The sequence below is a fragment of the Plodia interpunctella genome, chromosome 11 (genome assembly GCF_027563975.2).
Source record: "Plodia interpunctella isolate USDA-ARS_2022_Savannah chromosome 11, ilPloInte3.2, whole genome shotgun sequence".
NCBI classification, from domain to species: Eukaryota; Metazoa; Arthropoda; class Insecta; order Lepidoptera; family Pyralidae; genus Plodia; species Plodia interpunctella.
Genome location: NC_071304.1, coordinates 7,375,273 through 7,397,493, shown reverse-complemented (window position 1 = coordinate 7,397,493; position 22,221 = coordinate 7,375,273). Strand labels below are relative to the sequence as shown.

General features: G+C 33.7%; 1 protein-coding gene across 5 annotated transcripts in view; it reads left to right on the top strand.

The window, feature by feature from the left end:
- LOC128673473 (uncharacterized protein) overlaps window positions 1–22,221 on the top strand; it is a 70,690-nt gene that overhangs the window by 29,828 nt on the left and 18,641 nt on the right. The window contains exons 2-3 of one of the 5 annotated variants that reach the window (XM_053751329.2): window positions 17,155–17,334; window positions 18,034–18,210. In XM_053751329.2, the coding sequence (XP_053607304.1) occupies window positions 17,293–17,334; window positions 18,034–18,210 (219 nt within the window). In that variant the 5' untranslated portion in view covers window positions 17,155–17,292. Of the gene's footprint in view, window positions 1–7,221; window positions 7,680–17,154; window positions 17,335–18,033; window positions 18,211–19,195; window positions 20,014–22,221 lie in introns of those variants that run through there. The other 4 variants (XM_053751332.1, XM_053751330.1, XM_053751331.1 and 1 more) reach the window with 4 other exon arrangements.

The following is a 22,221-nucleotide window of genomic DNA, read 5'->3' as shown; positions in this document are numbered from 1 at the left end:
TTTACCTAATGCTTATGTTCTCTTAATTGTTATGTCGCTGTAATTACTTGTAGTAGCCTAGTGAAACATCGCGTCGTGAAATTCAGTCGCTTATTTAGGATGAATAAGTTAATAGTTCTCTATGTTTGTATACAAATATTTCAAGTAGTTTGTCCTCATTTCATATTCATAATTTGATCATTTTGTTATAAATATCGGGAGAAATTATTTGATATGAATGTAAATCTTACACAAATCTTATTAGAATCTCGCCACGCTCAGTGTTATGAATTCACTTAAAATCTTGAAGCAATTGAAGCGATGATTTCCATTCATATCACCAAAAACCAATGACGTAATAAGTATTCTTTTAAAACTCAAATGCAATCTTCTATTTCTACCTCTAAAACAGAATATTCTGTTTTATATTTAAAATTTCATCTAGCTGTAGACGTCGTTAAAGGCTGTAACTAAGTTGTTTTGAATGAAAGCTCTTTTTTTACAAGCAAACGAGGTCTCGCGATTACCTGAACTTTCAGCTTTTATTGCTTTAAACCTGATACAGAAATTGCAGTTAATTTTGCCGACTTTATTCCTTGAAATGTAAGTAGAAACATCAAGTTAATTCTATTTAGATGCAATTTTTTTATTTTCCCTTAGATTAATATTTACATTCCTTATCTGCATATCAAATATGGTGTCATTACATAGTGTAAATAAAGTTGATTCTCACTGTCTGTCTGTCTCTATACGCAACGGATTTTGATGAGGTTGTTAAATAGAGTGATTAAGAGTCAGGTTTACATGTATATAACATGTTACTGCACCCGTGTGTTTACAATATTGTTCAGAATAATCTGTTGCATATTTTCTTTGCGTTGAGAATTCCTAGGTTCATATTTATGATAGAGATGTCAGTTAATATAGATTTTATTATTCATAACGAAAATTTAATGATTTCTAATCCACAGGATCATTAGATATCCAGTTCTTTCTGTCAAATCTGTCAAAATACAAATGCACAATATATATAGATACATATACGAGTACATGTATGATATTTGTAACACTACTAGTATGTACATCTAACTCGACAGCCGAGTGACTCCTGCTCCGCGTAACTGGTTTATACCGCACTGAAACTGCATCTAACCGGATTAGGCATCTGTGGGTGTATCCTAAATGTAATTGCTTGATTCACAAACAGTATAACTGGGTGGTTGTTGCTATCTATTTTCGGAGTGGCATTGTAACTGAAAACAACATTTTGATTTCATACAGGCTGTGTTTATTCCCTGGAATTTATAATTTATAATCAATTGCTTTAAATTCTGGACGTTAAACTCTTAGAGTTTAACGTCCAGAATAAAGAACTATATAGCAAGCATACTAATATTAGCGCAATTCTAAATCTTTCTATTTTAGTCTGTAAAATATTCTGATGAGAATTTAGATGAATTAATATATATATATATATATATATACAAATTGCCCCATATTCAAATTTAGTTTAATGTGTTCTGATAAAACTGGCCTGACAACTAAAGATGCCGAGACCGTGCGAGGCACAGATTTATATGTTATATATTGTATACCTCAAGGTGCGAGGTGAAATAGAATAAGTAGGAAAGTGGACTCTGGGCTTCGACACTTAACGGCTGAGGGAAACACCAGGAAGACGTCAGATGGAGACGACACAGCTGATAGGTATATTTTTACTTAAGGTTCTATAAATTTTTGAATCAAACATACCAGAATTTAAAAAATGCATACACAAAATAAAAAGTGCAACGTTTAAATTAAAACGTAGCAAACCTGTTCTGTTCAAAACTGGAAAATAAAATCGCTTCGCTTTTGGCAGCTGCAATATTCTAAACAAAACGAATGATAAGCGAGTCTGTACACACGGCAATCTAGTTCGTACACAATGTTCGAGAAAGTATGGAGAGAATACATAATATACATAATAAAAATACAGTTATTGTAATTTTGCCTTGTAGCAAAATAGATCGGATAATATAAAATAAAAAATCAATACAGGTAATAAATTTGTAAGTGAGCTATGTCTGTACATAGGAGATATTAAAGATAAATAATTACGTTTTGAAGAATTTTTGTCTGTCTATCTGTGTTTGTTCGCGCATCATACAAAAACTGCTGGATGGTGATTATTTTGTATCTACCTAACTTTATAATTTATGCAGATCCACGAAGAAATAATAATGATAAAAACCATAAAACACATGTGCCTTTAGAAAAAAAAAACTTTTTAAGCAATTAGACGATATTTTTTACTGGGTATATTGCCTCGAAGCGTCGCGTCGCGTTCGAAGAGATTTTTTATTTATAAAACAAAAAAGACAAGGAATGTAACATCTGTACTCTTTCTATTTTATGGCCTGGCTTTCGTTGGTATTTGTTAAGTACACAATACACATGTCAGCAAATTATCCATACTTATATTATAAAGAGATAAGATTTGTATTTTTGTTTGTAATTAATAAACTCATAAAACTACTGGACCGATTTTGATGAAATTTGGTACGGAGATAGGCGAAACCTTCAGGAGTGACATAGGCTACTTTTTATTATGGTTTTACCCGAACGAAGCCGGTACGAGCGGCTAGTTTTCAATAAAGTTGTTTGTTTTGTGATAGAACACCGAAAAGCTAGTACCAATTTACATTTTGATTCGAGATGAAATTGGAAATTTCGGCCGTTTAACTGACACCAACAATATGATTGTTTGATTTCGAAAATTAACAAAGTTCATCACAGCACAATTTGTTTTTTTTTCTGATAAATTTTTGTTGAAATATGTATGCTTTTTGATTGCGATTCGCAATCGACGTCCCGTCGTACACACCATGAATAACCATATGGTTATTAATGTATATTTTTTCCCGTATACTACTCTTGTATAGTACATTTATGTAGATTTTTTTATTGTTTGGTTGTATTTTACATTATTTTATTGGAAATAAATAAAGTTAATCGAATTGATTAGTGAGTAAACGGGTAAATGGGAACAAATCGGCCCCTTTACGCTTTGTTATGTTGAAATCTCACTACTCTTTTTGACCAATGAAGATGTTTTTCCTATCTATTTATCTCAACACTACTATATATCTCTCTACTCATCATTAACAGGCCTTCCTTGTGGATAGATAAGAAGTATCGGCCATGACTTACCACGCGGACTCATTGCGTATCGTCAATCCGCAATGAGTCCGCGTTTTAATGACGTAGCGAGGAGCTCAAGATAATATATTTTGGTCAGCCATCAAATGACCGACCACTGTGGGAGTGTCTTAACCGCTACTATCACAGGCCGAGCGCTCTAACCATTGCGCCATAGTGCTCCTCATCTCATCACATTTCTATGGTGGTGATAAAATGGTAATTCTATCTAATGTGAATATATGCACAAAAAAATTAAATTTAATTTACGCTCCAGCTATATTATAAACATGTTGAAATAAAAATACATTTTTATAACGAACCTAGAAGTGTTTTTTTAAAATCCAATTTGTTAAAACTCAGTGAATTTAAATCCACATCATTTAACATACAACCATAATTTTCATTCCCGGTTAAAATAACAGAATAATTACTTATTTCTATAAAAGAAAATGTTCCAGTAATGACTTGTAGCTGCAAGCACGGTTGGAGGGGTGCCAAGTCAGTAAGGATTTAAGTAGCTCTTACTACACTGATACTTTCACGGTAATAGAGGTTACAGCCTCAAAGTAGAACCGGTGTTACCACTACATGTGCCCGGGGCAACGTTTATATGGCGCGCCCCCTATCTGGTAATTCTGGTGGTAATTCATGGCGCTCGTGTATTGAAAGCATTATATCAACAAATAATAAAATGTTAGATAAATAAAAATTGATTCCGGAATTAAGTCTGCACTTGTATTTTTACAAATAGTTTTTATGCAACAGAGTTTAAAGTAAATTAATAATTTAGTTTTATTTTAGCTATTATGTTCTCCTGTTTTAATTTTATGAAAAAATAATACTCATTCACTAAAAACTGTGTTGGTCTGCCGTGCGCTTCGTTCATATGCTGCCCTATCATCTTACTACGTTTATTTAGCCGATTTATTGTGATTATGACCTAAAAATAAACACTATTCGCAAACCAGAGACGCCCTTTTTTTTCAGCGCCCTAGTAGGTTGTCCCACTGCGCACTGCCCTATCGTCGCTATTGCCTTCAATGTCGGTTATGCTCGGTAATTTCGAGAAATATATGAAGCCTTCAAAGCATTTTGTTCGCTAATTTATCACGTGAAATTATAGTGCAGTAGACATGCCATTCACTAATTTCAGTATAATATTTATGAATTGCGGTCAAGCTAATTTGGCATTATGCTCTTCCGTGACTTTCCGTCAGTTTAAGAAATTATTTAAAAATTTATATATTTCAACTTTGTATTATTTAGACATACTTAGCTAATGTCTGCGACTTCACTCGCTTAAGTTTATCCATTGTCATAAAACATCAATCACTCATTTGCTCATGTTACATTCGCGGCTGTTACGGCTAAAAGCACGTGGTCTGCTAAAAATATAGGTAAATATACCTTCTAGTTTTTAAGATCGGCTGTAGTTTTTCGACCATCCGTCTGCTTGATGTCAACCCTCAGTGGAATGAGGAAAACTACATATTTTTTTATGAATTTTCACACATTTTGTGTGAACCCTGATATCGGCAAGAAATCTGAAGAGGTCGTGAAAGTCGGAACCTCAGACCAGTGCCAAAACGGTTCGACTATTAACACCGGCTCTCTGTATCATTTGGCACCGGCTCATCTGAGTTTAACACCCGTTTACTGAAACACATGATTTTTATTTTATTTTAGTTTTATAATGCAATTGTTTTGGACCATTTCAGCAACTTATTGGACAACTAGGTATGGAACAAGTCTATTTATTAGACAAATTAAAAAAACCCCAACTTTCATTATTCATTTTGATCAAACATATCTAAGAACTACCGCATAAAAATTAGCTATAAAATAAATAAAAAAACCATCTAAATCGGTTCACCCGTTGATGAGCTACGGTGCCACATACACAGACGAACAGACAGACACACTTCCGGTCAAACTTATAACACCCCTCTTTTTGCGTCGGGGGTTAATAAGGAAAGGTGGCAGACTAAGGTAGCGTTGGATTTGGTCTTATAACGTTTTATAATGCACACACCGCACAGATATAACAAAACACTTTATGGTCTGTAAATATCGAGATTCATGAAAAAAAATATATAATATTTGTTATTTTTTTATGCATAAATTAACAAATAGTAAAAGAATATACCTGGTACAAATGTTACGAAAGCTGCATCGTAACAAACCGCTACAAGTTTCGTAGGAGCATTGCTACGAAATCTGAAATGAATTTTCTTAAAAAAAATTTAGTAGTAATTATATAATCAATAAACATTTATTCATCCCTATTTGATAGAATTTTGTGCAAGAAAAAGAAACTGTATATTAAAATCTCTAATTTAAAAAAATGCAAACAAATACATTTTCTATAGATATAGTTCATCACGTTTTTAATAGGTAATTTATTTTACTCATTATCGAAAAGTAATAAAATAATATAGATAGAACAAAATTGTCTTATCAAATTTGGGGATATCCATACTAATATTATAAATGAATAAACTCATAAACTACTAGGTCGATTTTGATAAAATTTGTCACAGAGATAGGCGAAACCTTCAGGAGTGATATAGGATACTTTTATTAAGGATTTACCTAAACGAAGCCTGTACGAGACGCTAGTAATAAATTTAAAAAAAAATATGATGTATGGCGCTAGTGTGCAATGCGAACTAAAAAATAACCTCTACTCAAGGGGTACAGCTATCGGGCAAATCAAATTCTTATTTAATACCATGAATTATGATGTCTGCCAAATTGTCGTGGGTTCGTGACATGAATTATTCATGCTTCCGGTGTATTGGCCTAATAGCAGCCGCAGACATTTTATTACAGGATTTTAAACAAACTGTGTCCAAAATCTAAGAAAATATGTGCAATATTCAATTGTTAAGCTTGTCGACAAATAAATGTTCCTAATTAAAGTTTCTCTGTAAGTGAATATCAGATATTCTTTAAGAAATGGAATCATTAAAAGTAAAATTTGGAGGTCCGTATTACGCCCAATGGCGGTTGACATTATTTCATATTTTACGAAAGCCAATCACAATTATCTTTAAGGAATATTTGCGAGACACAAAATAATTTTAATTATTATAACGTCTGGAAACTTTAAGTGTCTTGTAAAAAGTTTACTTTACAAAAAGTCATTGTTTCTATCACAGAAAAAGCAAACATAAAACAACATCTGTAAAGTACTTCTACGACTCTCTAAATATATTTTTTTAAACTTCGTCAATTATTCTACCACAAGTACCTATATGTTTCGTCATACACACATTTGTTCGCGCTTTACGCAAAAAATACTGGATGGAATTTGATGCGGTTTTCACAAGGCGTCTGACTTAAAATCTAGTATATATTTCATCGCGATACGTTGTTTAGAACCCTAGATATTGACAATAACAAGTTATGAGCGGATGAACAAAATGACGGCAAAAGGTAGTGAATAATAAAAGAGTTATCAATAAATGTATGTCTTCTTGAAACGGGCCCGAATGATCGCGTGCCGCCGAATCCACTTGAACCGATTTAAACATTCATGTCTTTGTTCTTTTATTAAATCATCTTGCGAACATCTTAATACTGCTATTACGTGTGGATTATCAATAGATAATATATAACGAACACCAATAAGACACAAACTTCATAAAATATACATATTTATTATAAGATTTTTAGATTATTGGTCTGGTTTATACTTAGATTAATTTGTCTATGTTTTAACGCAGTCAAAATACTTTTTTCCGATATTTCTTTGTCTTAACACAATATTCTTTGCGTTTCGTTTGTGAGCGTATTAGTAAATAATACATTCACAAGACTGTGAACTTCCTAATTAAACTATATCAATAAAGTAGCCAATTCTTATAGCTTTAGTGGCTAATTAATTGACCTACTAGCTATGTATCAATAATTGTATAAATTTTGCATCTACTTTCTCATTTAGCAGTTCCATACTTCTTAATATAATATTCAGCTCTAACGAAAATATGTAACACAAAAGCCCAAAAACCAAGGCCACATGTAACGATTACCATTGCCGAATGAAGATCGAAATTCGCGTGTCTTCCTGGCCTCCAACATTCCTGATGTCTGCTTTCGGCAACAATAGCATAAAGCCGTCGAAATTATGACTGTAACGGACGTGCAAAATCAGTGGAGTTCGTACGGCTTGCACTTCGATCGGGCGAAGCAAGGCGCGGAGGAAACCGAGGAAACGTCAGAAAAATCGAATTTCCATGTCAGTCGTGGCTGAGGCGGCGTGGCGCGAGCACCGCGCACACAGCGCCCGCGCGGTCGCTGCACCGCTGCTAACGACCAACCGCCGCGATCTTCCAAAAGTTCCAAATTCGAAACGCGCCATTTTCAAATCCTCGTTCTGTGCTCAAAGTGGTGTGTTCTCTTTTCAAACCGCGCTTTATGGTCGGCTAATTAACGGATTATGGGTTTGGCAAAGGCGGTACCTATAGTGGGTCAGTTTGTCACCCGACCATATAAATTCGTGCTTTTATTAAAAGGTGACGTCACTGCCGCGGTATTTCGTGTTTTGCGGTGAAATCATCGATAGCCCATTATCAGTTGCATTGTCTCATATTCTTGTCAGTGTGGTTTATGGCCTTCGAGAACACAATATTGATTATAAAACAAATTGCATTGATGATCGCTGAATAAATGTCTACCTATCTAGTATTGTTTTAAAGCTTATTTTCGATCACAAAGCAAAGGCGAAATACTAGTTTCGTGTTAAACAGTTAATCTGTGTGAAAATTTAATGTAATCTCTATGACGATCTACATTTTAGATTTATAGTTTATTTAAACAATGTATGAACATATACCAACCTATATATGTAATGGAAGTGCTAAAATAACTTAAAATATTTCTAGTAAGTTGGTTGTACATGGTTATAAAACTATATATTGTAAAAATGTGTAAAACTTTATTATTGCTTGGAACTAATTAAATAATTTATAGAAAAAATAATGCGTTTAAATATTCGACGCAATCACTTTTTTTAATAAAAAATAACTGTTACAGAAGTAATAGTAACAATCATACAAATTTACCAAATAGCTCGCTCTCAAAAGAAAGAACGAACAGAATATCATCATTCTTTTTCTTTTCTGCAACTCAACAATATTCCAATAGTCATATATCCGATAGATACCTAGATATAAGATCAAGACTATATATCCTCAAACAAAGCTTCTCGACGTATTAACAGATAACATAATATATTGTTCCTTTTATACATTATGTTCCCAAGTAACATATTCGGTGGTCATTTGTGCAAATACTGTAATAAATCTGCCAGAGAATAAATAAGTTATGTGTGGTTCATAAATTAGCCTTTGATAAGATAGATTACATAGATGCTAGCGTTAATTTATTTTAATTTAAACTTGAGTATTAGCTATAATATATTTTAGCCCGCCTATGGATCGAAAGATCCCAGGTTCGAATTCTATTCGTGTTATATGAGTTTGTATATTAATCTGATTCATAAATAGTCGTTTTTATCGACCACCACCTGCTTCCGGTGAAGAAAAACATCATGAGGAAACCTGCACACTGTTTCATTATTAACTTGTGTATGAAAGTTGTTATGTGTGCTTCATTCCACGCAATGACCACGACCCTCGCCAATGAGAAAACTACCATGAAGAAGAATTAGTTTCATATATTCGCATAATGAAAAACTCGAAAAGAAAAATAGTGAAAAGAAAAAAAATATTTGAATTGTAAACAGAAAGACGTAGAGGGCGACTTTGTTTTATACCAAGTAAAGATTTATCTGTTTCTACATCCAAAACTGCTGAATAAATTTGCTTGTCCCCAGTGAAAATGTAAATAAAAACATTTATTTTGCGACTATTGTTAATAGTCAGAAGTGCTAGATAGTGAGCGCGTAGTAGTTCGATCGCTGTTATGATAGCGCTACAGAACGAGTGTGTTTATTGAACTCTTTGAGTGAAAAGTAATCAAAAACTGGTCGGTTTGAATAAAACGTAATTAACTTTGACTTTCCTATTATCTTGTGCATATTATATTTTCCTTTGTCCTTATAATATTATTTGTTTGAATGTGTTTGAAAAACGTGTTAACCACTTGTTTAATTAGTGTTTATCACTCGATTTCAGATCACTAAAGACCTAATGAAATCATCTGATGCACATAAATATAAAAATCGAATAAAAATAAATATCATTATTTAACGTCTCCACTGCCAAGGCACAGGCATTCCTTATTAATGGAATAAAATAAAAGTATTCTCATAAATTTAGTAAAATGTGAGGAAATCATTTGTTTAATATCTTAACTTAAATAGCAATAGAATTATTTACACACATTTTTTCATTTCAACAAGTATACAAATAAATGTATTTATTTGACATTTATATAAAAGTTGTACTGTCACGTCAATAGTTATTTATTGATGCATTCAATCAATATCACGTTGGTTGTTTACATAGTCTAGTGACCCGCCCCTGTTGTGCACTGATATATATTAGCACCTACAACCACTGGAAATATGTCATTTAAATAATTCATGGCATATTTTTGAACTAGCTTTGCATGTAACACATGCATACTATTCAAATTACAACTATTAAAGATACATTGAAATACGTAAGATTTTTTTAAAATTACTTTTATGTATTCATTCATCAAGTTGGTACTACTTATATATACTTATTGGTATACTTAGTATACTTAGGTCGACAATGAATTCTTGTCTCATCACGCCACTTGAGCTGAGAAACAGGCTCAAGAATTATTAAGGATCTATTATGAGAAATCCCCTGCTGTTGTCTTATAATTATCATTTCATTTTGATTTCTCTAAATTTCAATGGAGAGGAAAATAACTTAGAGTTTAGGCCATTAATTGTCAGAGAAAATTACACAATGTTTTGTTTTTTTCATAGCTATGGAATTATGAAGTTATTTTTTATACTTAATTGTTTTTTTAACGGATCTTTTGACATCATTTATTTGATAAAATGTTTGAAAAGGCAATTCAAATGGATATTTATAAATGGGTCAAACATAATTCGTTAATCCGTTTCACTCCATGATTCGACGTGCATGCATTTTGAAATCAAGCGTATTAAAAATAAATACTATTCTGTAGCACAACTTGATATTAATTTAAAATATAGTATTGAATTCGATATTTCCGAATACATATAAGAATACATTACACTATATGTTTTTTAAGCATAAGAAATAATATTCGGTTGAGTGACTGACTAATATAAACCCGTCGTTTGAAATATCTGAAAGTCTACATAAATATACAACCGTCTTTGTTTTATATATTAAAAAAAGCGTCCGCCCGCGACACTATTTGCATTTTATCGCGACAAAACGCTATAACGTTACTTTTGAATATTGTCTACCTTTGTTTCAAGTAATTTATAAGTTCATTTTTTACGAATTATAAGTATTGAAATATTCATTTGGTATTACTATTCATTTAGTAACTACACTTACATTTGTTTGTGGAGAGAAATAAGGATTTTATTATCTATATAATAAATGAAATAAACTGAATGAATAGTCAAATATACGAGGAAATTTTCCATTGTAACATTGTCACCTATAATGGACTGGTAACTGATTTATGCTTATGACAAATTTCGATTTTTCCCGCCATCAATGGCAGTCCATTATTAAAAGCACATTAACGGTTTGTTTACACATCATTTTCTTTTTAAAAATCATGACCATTTATTGTCAAAGCCTTGCTACTGTACTTATGTGGTCTTACGAAGTTTTAGTAATGGCACCCATTTTTGTTTGAAATTCTAATAAAGACAAAAGATTTGAAAAATCCTCACAATCCCACAGTGATAAAACCCTATTTCTATGTGAAATCCCACAAAGACTTTAATTCAATACTTTTCCGTTGTGTTGGTTAGAGGAATCCTACATTAATGTGACCCACAATAACAAAGCTTTCTGTTTTACACATTGCTACTCTATGCTATTCTAAATTATTGTAGTATTAACTTTGTCTTTGTTTGTATTAATATTTCTCTGAAAATTACTTTGTTGTGGATGAAAAATTAAAATTTTCATACCTAGTGTAGATGAGCAATGGGGTTACCAGATCGTAGATTAATTTTATGTAATGAAAATTACCAGACCTTTAAGAATATTAAATTATTGAATCCAATGGAAAATAATTGGACATTTTCAAAATTAATATGTTCATTTTTTATGTCACTTATAATTATGTATATATATATTTTTTTATTTTATAACTTATAAGACAGCGAAAGGTCCCCCGCCATCATGTTCAATTCAATTAGACTTTCTTCTTTCAAGTGTGTTATTTCCATGGAATTAGTAGGTACTTCGTACAGGTACTTACTAAATCCATGGCTATTTCTAACAAAATCTGACACCAGTGTGGCAGATTTTATTATCAACAATTTATTACCAACCGACATCTCGTGGAAACACACTAGTTAACTAAACTGTCAACCAGTGTGCAGGTTACTTCACGATGTGCGATATTAAAGCATCACCGGAAATAAAACCGTATTCATAAGTTAGTGGCATGAGAAGGATCCGAAAGTGGGACCTTTCGATCTCAGGCGGACGGTCTGAACCACTGTGCTACCACCGATTCATCATTCAATTAGTGATAATCATAAAGCACCCATGCACCCTGCTTATCTCAAAAATTGATGATAATTCGAGATTTATGTGTAATTGTGACTATAAATAGACCCACAAACGAAGTCTTTAAGGATTTTACAAAGTCAGTCATCCATACTTGTAGCTCATTGGCTAAGTGGCTTGTATTTCGTCACAACAATGTCAATCGCCTAGGGCGTGACGTCAGCGGTCGTTTAACCTATTTTTACCGACACGCAGCTCTTGTACTAGGTAGGTCCCCTTCTACTTATATATACATAGTTTTTATGATGATTATAATTTTTAATAATTGAAACAAAAACATAATTCAACAATATAACAAATTATAACAGGAGAAAAAAATTATGCTTGCGTGTGGTTCCGCCCTAGAGCACTCCATAATCTCCCGTAGATAAATATTTCATCATTTTAAGATAAATAATAAATTATGATATCAATATAATAAATCTTATCTGATAATACAAACATATTTAGATCATTGGTCGTAAGCACGTAGCAATTTCGTAGCACCGCTACGGACATGCTACGACGAATGAAAAATATAATATTTCAATGAAAGGCCATAAATTTAATGATCAATTGTCACCCTGATCTTATAATTCGAAATACTTGTCAGTGAATATAAAATACTTTGCTTACCTACTATCTACGGCTCAATCAGAGGCGTCACATTTATAATCTACACTAAATTAACAGCTAAATTTAGGCAACCATTACTACTATACCTCTTTACTTAGTTCTAAATTCAGTAATTCACATTCATTTATATCACATTCACCAGTAAGACTGTGAACACTAAATAAACTATCAATCGACCAAATATATAATCAAGTTATTTAAAAAATATATATGCATTCAGTTTGATATCCATTCTAATTTAACTTGAATTTCTTTCGATACTAGACAATGATGAATTGTCTGTGCAGGTTACAATCAACCATACTCGGAAGAGTAAATTTGTTATAGTACTCATATCCTATTTTATTATATAAATCTCATTGCTTTATATAAATTAACAAATAAAATAACACAGCTGTTTTGGCTAGTGAATTCGTTTAAAATATGAATGTTCATATTTTAAACGAATTCACTATGATTTAAACTTTTACTTTCTCAAATATTCCAAAATATTTATGTTTATCTATATGTATGCTATGATTATGTAATATTTCATATTTTTTCACATTGCGGTAAGGTTGACTGCATCTCATCAAAGATTCGACAATTAAAAGTGAATTGCAAAATTGCACTAAAGTCTTATCCGATTTTAAAGTTACCGCTCAAAATAAAGTGGGTTTCACCGGTTAATTTTGACGTAAGCTTTAACTTTTAGATAAAATAATATACTTTACGTTTTTTGCGCAGGATAATGTTGACGTGAAAGTTGAATGGTTCAATGCAACCTGAGTTAGATACCTTCAAATCTTCATTCATAAAATTTTCTGGAAATTAATATATTAAATAATCTAAAATAAATCTTAGTCGCATAATCTACAAGCTAAAGTAATTGTTATAAATATTTGCGTCCATGTAGAAAAGTTCCACACGTCGTGTCAAAAAGGTCTAATATCCAACGTTTATGATGAAAACGGCCATTAATTTGAAACCCTCATCTAATATAAATGACGCCCAAGCAATACCAGGAAACGATTCTGCCCGCATATACTGCACATATTTCTTAACCTCTTCGTGGCACGATATTGTAACTTAGCGTTGTAAAATACCGATTCAGTATCGATTTTATATCGATATATTCTGGCATTTGATGTTTCTCTCATCTTCGCGTATTGCCGCATTCACGTATTTGGTTATGTTTTGAGCTGTGATGCCGCAAAACTCAAAGTAAAAGTTAACATTTTAAAGATTCGGCTGTGATTTCACGACCGGCAACCCGCTTGATGTTAACCCTCTTTGTAATGCTGGCTTTTTAATCTCTTGGTCATCACGCACGATATCGATGGGAGTATTTGAGGGAAGTATGTAAATTCATTAGTAACGATACTATCAACATGTAGTTAAATTTTTCATCAATAGTATTCTAATGATTAAATCTATTTTATTAGCCATCGATTATCATATCGATATTGATACTTTTGATAACTATCGATAGCCAAACTATCGTCAGTTACGCAACACTAAGTTACTTTATCGGCGAATCTTAACGTACTTTGAACTTCCACTGGCCCCATAAAGCTATAAAAAAAACAGCATTCTGTTTCGTAAAAAGGAAATTAGTATATTATTTTGAAGGATTTTTCGTGTTAGGAAAAAATATTGATGCATTTTTAATATGCAGCCTTGAAGTTACCCTTAATGAGATTTTGGTGTTGTAATAATAAAGACGTAGAAAAACAAGAAACTTTCATTAACTCTTGATGCTATCATAGGAGTGTTATAAGCTCGGTGTGTCTATATATCTGTCTGTGGTATCATAGCTTCCAAACGGATTAACTCGTTATGAAGAACTATTTCGTTCAAATTGGACGATGTATGGAGTAAAAAACATGTGGTAATGTTTGACAAAGTTTTCTGTATATAATCCATACTTCCATCCATAATAATTATTATAAACGCTTTTATGGCTAAACTGCTGCTGGGCCGATTTTGATAAAATTTTGAATAAGTATAAGTGAATGACCCGGGGTTGCACAGGCTACCGCAGTCAGGCAAGAGCTAAAATAAACTCCATCATATTATCCTCAAATATACATTTGTTTGATATATGAGTATGTAGGTATACTTAAAGTAGTTGAAAAGTATTATACCGCACTATATTTACGTAGACTATAAATTCCTACAAAGCAATTTAGATCTTGCCTAATCATCGATCGTTTGCAAGTTTATGAACGTAACTTGTTAACAGGAGTTCGGCTAGGCACTAACTCGTCACCATCGTATATTTAGCGAGTTTACTTGTTACCAAAGAGGAGCTCGATGGCCCAACGGTTTGCGCTTTTGGTCTGACATAGTGGCATTAAGCCACTTTTGTAATGGTCGGTCATTAGATGGGTGACTAATAATGTGTTTTTACGATATTTCCTGGTTGGGAAGACCCGTGTCTTCACTACTCAGAAGTAATTTTTACTAAATGGTTGGTCCCATCTGTATTCAGCACGTGTGATTCGATTTATGGTTTAAATTTTAAAATTTCAATTATCAATATTTGTATAATCTATACTACTAGTTGTTCGCCGCGAACTTGAACCTCGCGAACACAATTAATTTTTACAATATTATGAATATTTCAAAAACAACTGAACCGATTTTGATGCCCCACGAACTTAAAAATTATATTGGCATACCCTATATACCTTTTCAATTTCATCAAAATCAGACCAACGGTTCGAAAGTTATCGCGTTACAAACATACATACAAAAAAATTAGTTTTGCCCCAAGTAGAATGTTAGACCTCGCTCGCTTTGCTCGTTAGGTCAAATATTACAAACAGGAAAGATAATGTGTATACGTAACAAATTAACTTAAAATGCTTAAACCGATTTTGCAGCCATTTGGCTCAGAGATAAAGTAGATCTTAGGAATTCCTTTCATTCCACCTTCAAAATCTGTGCAGTGGTTAAGTACTGAGTTTATTCGTTACAAACATACGAAATAATATTAAATAGTATGGATTAGTACGTAACTATGTATTTAAGGGATATATAAACTCTTCATCTTTATAATATCACTGAAAGTATAATATTACTTGTTTGAGCCAGTCATTTCCTATACAATTTTACACAAACGTCGTCCGACGAATTGGGCAGTCATTAAAAATGTATTTTTAAAAATTTTCTTGCCGCATCATGCGAATATTAAACGGAGAGTCATTTTTACTAACGACTGTACTGGTTTACTCTACTAATTATTAAGTTTGCTTGATCGACTAGTCTGTACGTCATTCAGTATGCAAATTGATACAAAGTGGCATTACAGATAGCCTAGCTTACTAAACTAAGTAGCTAACGTGTAGCTTGATTGATAGGTTCACTTGGCGTGAATTTTCTACGGGTCATACTACTACGGGACATACTAATCTTTTAAATATTACTGCATACAAGGTCCTTTCTCCATACCTCATACTCGTACACGCATTGTTAGCTGAGCAGACGTTGCATTTTGTATAAAAATATTTGTGACTAGAAATCCTTTGTCTAAGCAAAGAACGTCGACGTTATAACTTACTAGGTGTTGCCCGGGTTTGCGCTCCCGTAGGAATTTTAAGATAAAATATAGCCTATAGCAATCTTGGATAATGCACCTTTCTCGTAGTGAAAGAATTTTTTAAATCGGTTTAGTAAATATAAATAAATAAATATATTAGGACAAATCACACAAATTGAACTAGCCCCAAAGTAAGTTCGAGACTTGTGACCCGGGCCAATCAGAAAAAGATCATTTTCCATCATGACCCGACCGGGGAGCGATTCCGATTCCTCTCAGTACAAAGGCAAGCATTTTACCACAGCTCCACTGAGGCCGTCGTTTAGTAGTTTCGAAGATTACCCGCCACAATCATACAAACTCACAAACGCTTACCTCTTTACAATAATAGTATAAATAAGGTTATAACGTCGATTTGGGAAACTGTAAGGATGATGTATGATATTATATCTGTAAAATAAAATAAATAAACTTATTTTCGCAAAATTTATTGAAATACATTTGAAAATGTTATTAAAAATCAAAAATCATTACACAGTGTTAATAACAAATTCCATGTTTCACTTTACTTGACATTGGTTAATGGTTCATCGACCTTTAGACCTCAATCTGAGTGTGTAAGATCCCATAGCGAATAGACAAGATTGTAACCATTAATTTAGATAGAGGTCGCAGTTTGATCGCTTATTCCATTAAACTTATATCTGTTGGGAGGTGAATCTACGGACGGCTGGTATAGTGGTACAGTTTTAGATAAAACAAGACATTAAACGGTTACATTTTTTAACATATTTAATTTTTTTAAAATCGTTTTATCATGTAACAAATATGTTCAAATTAAGAGCAACTGACATGGTAATTAAAAGTTTTTAGAAGTTTTTTGATGATTAACTTATTTATAGGCCGAAAGTGCTTTAAGAACTATACAACATTTTTTTGAAAATATTATTTTTTATTTATTTAATCAATTAACAAGGATGTGGTAATGTACTTTTTATTATTTTTTAAAATAAAATTGAAATACACGTATTTGTCACAGTTTATGTTCTACAAATTATTTCATTATCTCTCTCGTGTTTTCCCGGTTGCCTTCAAGTTAAGCTTCGGTGCCCAGGATTCGCTAAAATACCTAATTGTTTGATTATAGCGACGTTATTCTAGGTGGTCACTACAGGCACGGATGCGGTGGAGCGGCGAGGCGCCGGCGTGCGCCGTATACGATAACGCAGGGAAAGCAACCGAGCCGCGGGCCGGGTAGGAGATGGGCGGCGATAGGTGAACTGCGCCGCGCGGCCGTGTATGTACGCGGCAGCGGGCGGCGCGTCGCTCGCGGGCCGTAAGGTAACTAACATATTATATTTATTTTTTAAAGTATCTACATCATGTCCCACTGCTGGGCAAAAGCCCCACTCTTTTGCCGTGTATCCCTGTCTCTGGTCTTTTGTCGAAATTTCTAAATTCATCCCACCATCTCGTCCTAGGCTTGTCTCGTTTCCTGTGTCCATCAGTGGGTATCCAGATGGTACGAATTTGAGTTCATATTTCGGAATGTATACGGCAACATATATTTTTACAAGCTTTTATTTAGTGTATCGTGTTCAATTCATGGTTCTGTGTTATCTTGTCCTGCTCCATAGAAGACCTGAATGAGGCCAGTGACAAGGCTTATTCTGTAGCTACGTACTGGTCAAAATTAATAGAATTTATCTGCTGTTTTGACTCGAATAGAAGAGGGAGAAAGTTAAATTTCAACTACTACACATCTTGCCTGACTAAACTGAATTATCTACTTACTTTTGTACTTCAGCTTTTATGACAATGCATTAAGTAAATATATAGCCATGAACTTATCATAATATAATAATCATGCATTCGATCCTGTACCATCAAAAGCCTCAAAGGACCGGATCAGGGCCCGGTAGGTCTAACAGATAGAGGCACGATCCAAAACATGGCAGCAAGCACATCCTGGAAATGTCATTGCGATAATTGATTTTTATTATTATTATTAGGTATATATGTATATATCGTTGCCCGCAGGCGCGCCAGCACGGCCGCCAGCCCGCGCCGCCGAGCCCGCACCCGCACTCCCCCCCGCACCCCGCGCCGACCGGCGTCCGCGCATACTCCTGCCAACATTGGGAGTCCCGCCTCGCCGCGCCCCTCCGCCCACTTTCCGCCGTCTCCGAGCCACATTCGCCATGCGAAGTCTCCGAGGTATATTGTCGTGTCACTCGATGTTACGTAACTCCACACTATCGGCTGACAGTTTGCCAAAGTTGGCGGTTTTGACGTACATCGCTGGTTTCACGTTGTGGTAAAAATGCTACGCAACATACAAACTAGGCAATGTACAGTTCATTCGTTTCGGCATGTGTCTGAGTTCGGCGGTAATGTATAGCCGGCATTATATCGGCTTCACCTTATCGACAAACACTTTGCCAAACTTGGCGGTTTAGAAGTACATTGCTGGTTCCTTATGGTAAAAAAGGCTCACATAGAAACTACGCAAAGTTACGTAGTAGTTAGGTACGTTAATTCGATTTGGCGTCTGAGTTAGCCGTTGGTGTGGAGAAGCCATTAGAATCAGGGTTACGTGATTGAATTCGTCGCTAGAGACGCTGCTGTAGAGGAAGGTCCTTGTCCATGGCAAATTTGAAAACCAGTTATATGTTTAAGTAATGCTCGCAGCATTCTGTTAATGTCAGACATAGTGACAAGACCACACTGTTCAGTGGCGTTAACTAGTGAGCGAAAGACGTCAACCGTCATTAGCATGTTATAACGTTATAACTGTTATGTTACGCGTAACTGTTATTAAATTTGTAAGTTGAGCTCGAGCTGTGAACTGAATGAAACGATTCCTTGTGTTCATAGCGCGTGCTATACTTAAATAGGTAGGAAAATATAAATGTATCTATAACAAATATGGTAAGCTTAAGATCGTAATCGCTATTAAATGTCTTAAGTATGATTTGAAAGTACTTATATGCAACTTTAAGAAATTGCATGCAATTTATAGGATTATTTAAAGTAATTTATGTATTGATGTGTACGGTAATTATTGATGTAACGTATTTAGTGAACTAGTTATTGTATTAGCATGTGTATTATGTGAGACAATGCAACGTATTGACGTCACCTTTGCAATCCTGTCTATGCCTACGTAATTCGTCGACTATATCTAGCGTTATATTTGAAGGGTGCGAGCAAAAGTGATTGTAAGCAATAACATGTATTACGGAGGAGTATTGACAAGTGAAGTTAAACAAGTGGGCCGGCCATGAAACAGAGACACCTAGTGGAAAGAAGCGTCAGATGGCAGGTGTCGAAGAACCAGAGACTGCGTCTTGATATCCGGAACGAAACCTGAGTGACAAAAAGAAATCACAACTACCTATATAAACTTTAAAAAAATCTAAATACTTAACGCCAAATTGCGCTTGCTTCCATTAATTCTCTCTCGCAAACATATCGTAAACTAAGATAAACTAATCGACCACTAAATAGTTCAATTAGTTGTAAATTAATATAACTATATAGTTTTGCGCCTTTCTTGTGTGCCTACTTTAAACGAATTCTAAAGCATTAAAAAGTGAGATTAAGAAAATTGAATACTGTGATGGTACTGATATAAGAGTGATACTGATGTTTGTTGTGTAAATAATAGTTAGTCAAACTAAATTCAAAATAAATTAATAGAAAACTAGAAAAGAAGTAACTAAAATAGTCGCGCTAGTCGTAGTGTTAGAATTGAAAGTTGGAAAACGAGTGAAAAACTAACGTTGTAACGTTGTTTGTAACGTTGCGAAAAACGGTCGCTGTTGCCTGCGGCTGAGTCTTTGCCAGAGGTCCCGGTAGGCCACAAAACTGGCAAGTATGCAGGCAGCACTTATGCTAAGATCGAAATCGCGGGAGAGAAGGAAACAGCGTCTCAAGAGAGGGATCAAGCACGAACTGCCGAGCAATGTCGCGACGAAGTCGATCGCACCCTTCCCGAGATATCCTCCTGCTTCATGGGTATGTGCTTTTTTATTTTTTTTATTGAGCTGTGATGTAATTAATTTAGTTAAATAGTATATCATGCTCCTTTTTGATATTTTTACGGAAAATGATTTTTTGCTACTTGGTTGTTTGCTACTTTGACTAATATTTAATAGACATTTATGTTAAAATTATTCCTGAGTATGAAAGAATATTTTAATAAAGTAGGTGTTTTAGTAAAAAGTACCACACTGATAATATTAACTACTTTGTCTAAAGATTAGAACTTTTAATTTTATTTTATTAAATAAAAAAAATATTATCAAAATTATATATCCCATATAATATCTGCGTCGTAAAGGCTGATTTTAATTATAAATGCATTTTATTGTACTAATATGCCCCTGTCGATTCAGTATTTATGATTCAATAGAATTTTGAAACGATATTCATTCAAACGGCATGAATCGAAATAGTAATACTAGTTTACATCATAGCTCAATCGTAGTGATAATAAATGTTATAATTCGATGTTGCATGAAACAAAATAGTGGTTGACGTTACACGTTATTGGAAAACGCATTAACAAATGGCTGCAGTGTGGTCACCGTGACGAGTGTGGTCACCACACAATAGCGCGTGGCACCGTCGATGGTGAATCGCTATCAATGCAGAACATAACCACAGCTTGACAAAATAAGAGAACAATATTTTTTTAAGTGAAAACTTCTTTAGCTTTTGTGCACTTATTTGATACGTAAAAAATGTTAATGTTAAACTCGCGTCAGGACACGTGACTTGATCGAAAATTCATAAGACGTCAAAATGTGCAACGTTAATGTTCAAGTTTTCACTTCTGTCGGCACTCCCGGAGTGCAAACAGTTTTTTGTCTATGGTTTTATCACGAATAATTGTATAATGATTTGCAAATCAAAGTAATGCTGAATATTAAAATCATTTACTATAAACTTTCATTAAATATTATAGATCTGAATATTAAGGATTAACAAGCCGTCTAAATTTGTTATTATTTCATTAAAGTTTTAAAGGAAAATAATATTAATTTTTATTATTTGAGAAGAAGACGGTAAAAAATTCATTACACGAAGACGAAGACGAAGACTCCTGCACTTCAAAACTTGCAATTTCATTGGATTTATATAGATAAAAAGTTCAAGCCGATACTTATTTATAGCCTATAAAGTTATTTATGTATGCATTTGATATAAGAATTTTAGTACACACATAGTCCCAAACAAATCCACCTGTAATATGCATAAACACGCGAAGAAATCGGGCGGAACGGGGACAAATGTAGTGAATAATGAAATGCATTTGCCTTCTTGTTACAAACGTTACGGTGTTTCACGCCAGTGTTGCCCTCTACCGGCATTTAAAAAGCTAATTGGCAGTGCATGTGCAAGTGGCTAGTATCATGCATTTTAATTTTTAACTTTCTGATTACTGCCGTAAATTACTCGGTAATAAACCATTGAAAATATTTTTCAATTATACGTTCTTCAAAAAATTCATAAAGAAAGAAAAAAAATATTTGCCGAAAACATGAGCACATATAAAAATTTATGTAAAATAAATTAAACCTAGTCAATTAATAAATAAATAAATGAGGAGCATATTTATAAGAAAATTGTTCTCGTACTCTTACCCCACGTCGTTATTGAGACAAAGTCCAAAGATGCGATGCGACACGACACGACGTCAATGGTCGCGTAGATTATAATCTGGAATATTATGTAGGATACTTTTATTTCAAAAATCCTAATATGACCGAGCCTCAAGATAAAACTTGTAACCTTGTCAAGGCTTTTAGATTTTTTTTTAATTTGGCGGTGATTCGATGAACAGCCGCCTGATGCCAACCCTCTTTGGGAATGATATTGTTGACTATCAAATGTATTTTGGGTGAATAGAAGCCAAAATAATTGTTTTTACTGAGTAATCATTAAAAATATTTTTAATTGTGAATTTTTAAACAACAATTGTCTATCGCTAACACAATATCGAGCGCAACGCTTTCGATTTCTGATGTCAATTCTATTCAGTGTTTGACATGTTGGACCGAACTGAGCGTGAAGTGAATTACAAATAAAGCTAGAATCTCGTTCCTTCGTGTATTGACATTTCGACATCAAAGCCAAATTTAAATAAATAAAACAAACACAAGAAACCACGTCCAGGTAAAACTTACAAGCAATCGCACGTTAAGTTAACTTGCAAAGAAT